A 2,901-nucleotide genomic window follows, 5' to 3' on the forward strand; every position below is an offset into this window, starting at 1 on the left:
CAAAATATTTCTATGGTCGGATAATCATTATTGCAACGATAGATTTTTTAAATTTTATTTAATTTATATAAAGTTTCTAATATAGAAGTTTAACAAACAAAAAATGTATTGATTAAAACGAATAATTTGGCAGCTCGAGAATTAGCACTTAAAGAGCAAGAAGGAAAAACAATTATGTATACAGCAATGGGAAGTGAATGGCGCCAATTTGGACAGCCAAGGAAGCGAAGACCGTTGGGATCTGTTGTTTTGGATGCTGGTGTTAGTGAAAAAATATTAAATGACTGTAAAGATTTCATAAATAATCCTTCCTGGTACACCGAAAGGGGAATTCCTTATCGAAGAGGTAAATTATATATACATATATATATATACTTTCTGTGAGATTACTACATAGATTGTTTATTATTTTTATTAGGTTACCTCTTGCATGGTCCTCCTGGTTGTGGTAAATCAAGCTATATCAATGCTTTAGCTGGTGAGCTAGAATTTGCAATTTGTGTTTTAAATTTATCAGAACGTGGTTTAACGGATGATAGGCTAAATCATTTATTAAGGTATTTATTAATCATCACATGGATAATTGTTTTGTGAATTAATTATAAAATTCAAATGCACATGATTATATTATTGATGTTAATTACATAGCATCTCCAACATAAATTATAACTAGTAGTTATTTAGGCAAGTTGCATGAACTTCTTGATATGTTAAAATGATAGACTTAATTATTAATCACTTTTTGTATGTCTATAATATTTTAGGATTTTCATTAAGACTAGGTACTTAACTTCCACACAGTTTTATTCAAATCATCGAAAAAAAAATTAACAATCAACTTCGAAGAAACGGCCTGACCGATATTGGTCAAATACTAAATTTTGAATATTGAAAAGCTATTCAGGATTTTTAACTAAAACGAGAATGAAAAATTTTGCGCTTGCCTGCTAATTCTTAAGAAACTCAGCCGATCGTATCAAAAAACTAATCAACGCGAGTGCTTATCAAGATTCATAGAATGGCTTTTCAATTTTATAAATCGGTTTAGCCATTTTTGAGAAAACCTCACTGAAAGGTCAAAAATCGGCTCATATGCACACACACTCACATACTTTTTCAAAATTTAGTCTCAGTCGTCTCAGAATGCTTGAAGCATTGAGTAAACATAGAATTAGCAAATCGGATTTCTCGCGAAAACATAAACTTCAATAAGTTAAAAATGAAATGTGAACAACAAAAAATTAATAATTAGTTAGATTCAATATAATCTGTGTTCTAAACCCTTTTACAATTTTATTATAATATCAAATTAAATAGTATATTGTTTCCAAATGTTAATCTTAGAGGAATCTAAAAATGTGACAATATAAATGAGTATTAAATTTATTCCATGTGAAGTGTTGCACCTGTGCAGTCTATAATCCTTTTGGAAGATATCGATGCCGCATTTTTATCCAGAGAAGATACCATGCAACAAAAATCAGCCTATGAAGGTCTAAATAGAGTTACTTTTAGTGGTTTATTAAATTGTTTGGATGGCGTTGCTTCTACAGAAGCCAGAATAGTGTTTATGACTACAAACTATATTGATCGGTAATACCCTCTTAGAAAATTTGCTCTATTTGCAACTAAAATTATATTTTAAATTTTCTAATATTTCAATAATACCTTTATTGCCATTATAAAACACTTTGATTCTTTTAGTTTGGATCCGGCATTGATTAGACCAGGAAGAGTAGACATGAAGGAATATGTAGGTTATTGTTCTCAGAATCAATTAGAAAACATGTTCTTGAGATTTTACAAAGGCAGCGATAAATGTGAACAAAACGCAAAACTATTTGCCAATAATGTTTTAGCATTAAATAAACCAGTCAGTCCTGCACAAATACAAGGTTATTTTATGATGCAAAAATCCCTTGCTGAGGAACATGTTGTCCAAAATGTGAAACAAATATGGGAACAAATGTAAATAAAATATGCATTATATATCAATAATCAGCAAATATCAATCTTTCAGTCACCTTCAGCCAAACTAATATTGTTTAAATGCCATTTAGTTGTAGGTCATAAATAAATAAATAATTATTATATTATTAAAAATAATAATTTTATTTTCAATCATGATCTATGTCATATGTCATTAGATTTAGCAACTTTGTCATGTTTTAAATAATAATCATCTGCCGAAGCAAAGTTTTGTGATATTTATAAAATCAAGTAAACCATATCAAAATCACACAATATATTATTAAGCACATTAAATGTAAAATATTTATACTGAGTGAGCATGAAAACTTTACTGCAATATTACTTTTAATATAAGCAAGCTGAAGAGTAAACGTAATGCTGAAGAACAGAAATTATGAGATCATACTAAAAAATTAAAAAAAAAATTAATCATGATAGCTTATTATTTCTTGATATGTTTGACATACTCAATAGCAAAACGTTCTATCAAATATTTTATACAAAATTTCGATTTTCGTTAAAATGTATTTGTAATACTAAATTAAATTCGTCATTTAAAAGTTTTATTTCATTTTAACTAAAGATAAAATATAGACCAAGATGTAACAAAAAATGTTTTTTGTTGATTTAAAAAAAATTTTAATACTCTCATTTAAAGTACAATAGTAAATTCTTACAATTTGATATATGAATGGTTATAATTCAAAGAATCGCTGGTTTACTAATTTAAAATAAAAAATAATATGAAAAAAAGAGAAAATTTATCGGATACGACACTCATATGTATCTTATTTTTTATACAATAATACAATTTGGCAAATTCAAATTGATCTTGTTCGTAATAAATCTATTATTGTGAAATGAATAAAAAACTATTTGCACATAAACAGTATACTTTTGATAAAAAAAACTTCTTTATACAAAACTGTA

At 27.2% G+C, this 2,901-nt stretch overlaps 1 protein-coding gene across 1 annotated transcript; it reads left to right on the forward strand.

The window, feature by feature from the left end:
• Positions 1-186: 186 nt before the first annotated feature.
• Positions 187-1,972, forward strand: LOC113371263 (mitochondrial chaperone BCS1-like). Its single transcript, XM_026611897.1, has 4 exons — positions 187-346; positions 419-557; positions 1,399-1,593; positions 1,705-1,972. The coding sequence occupies exons 1-4, from the start codon at positions 187-189 to the stop codon at positions 1,970-1,972; spliced, it is 762 nt and encodes a 253-aa protein (XP_026467682.1).
• The last annotated feature ends 929 nt before the right edge of the window (positions 1,973-2,901 follow it).

Source organism: Ctenocephalides felis, unplaced genomic scaffold (assembly GCF_003426905.1).
Source record: "Ctenocephalides felis isolate EL2017-DRISC unplaced genomic scaffold, ASM342690v1 CF-g0.4_SCAFFOLD_01492, whole genome shotgun sequence".
Taxonomy (NCBI): Eukaryota; Metazoa; Arthropoda; class Insecta; order Siphonaptera; family Pulicidae; genus Ctenocephalides; species Ctenocephalides felis.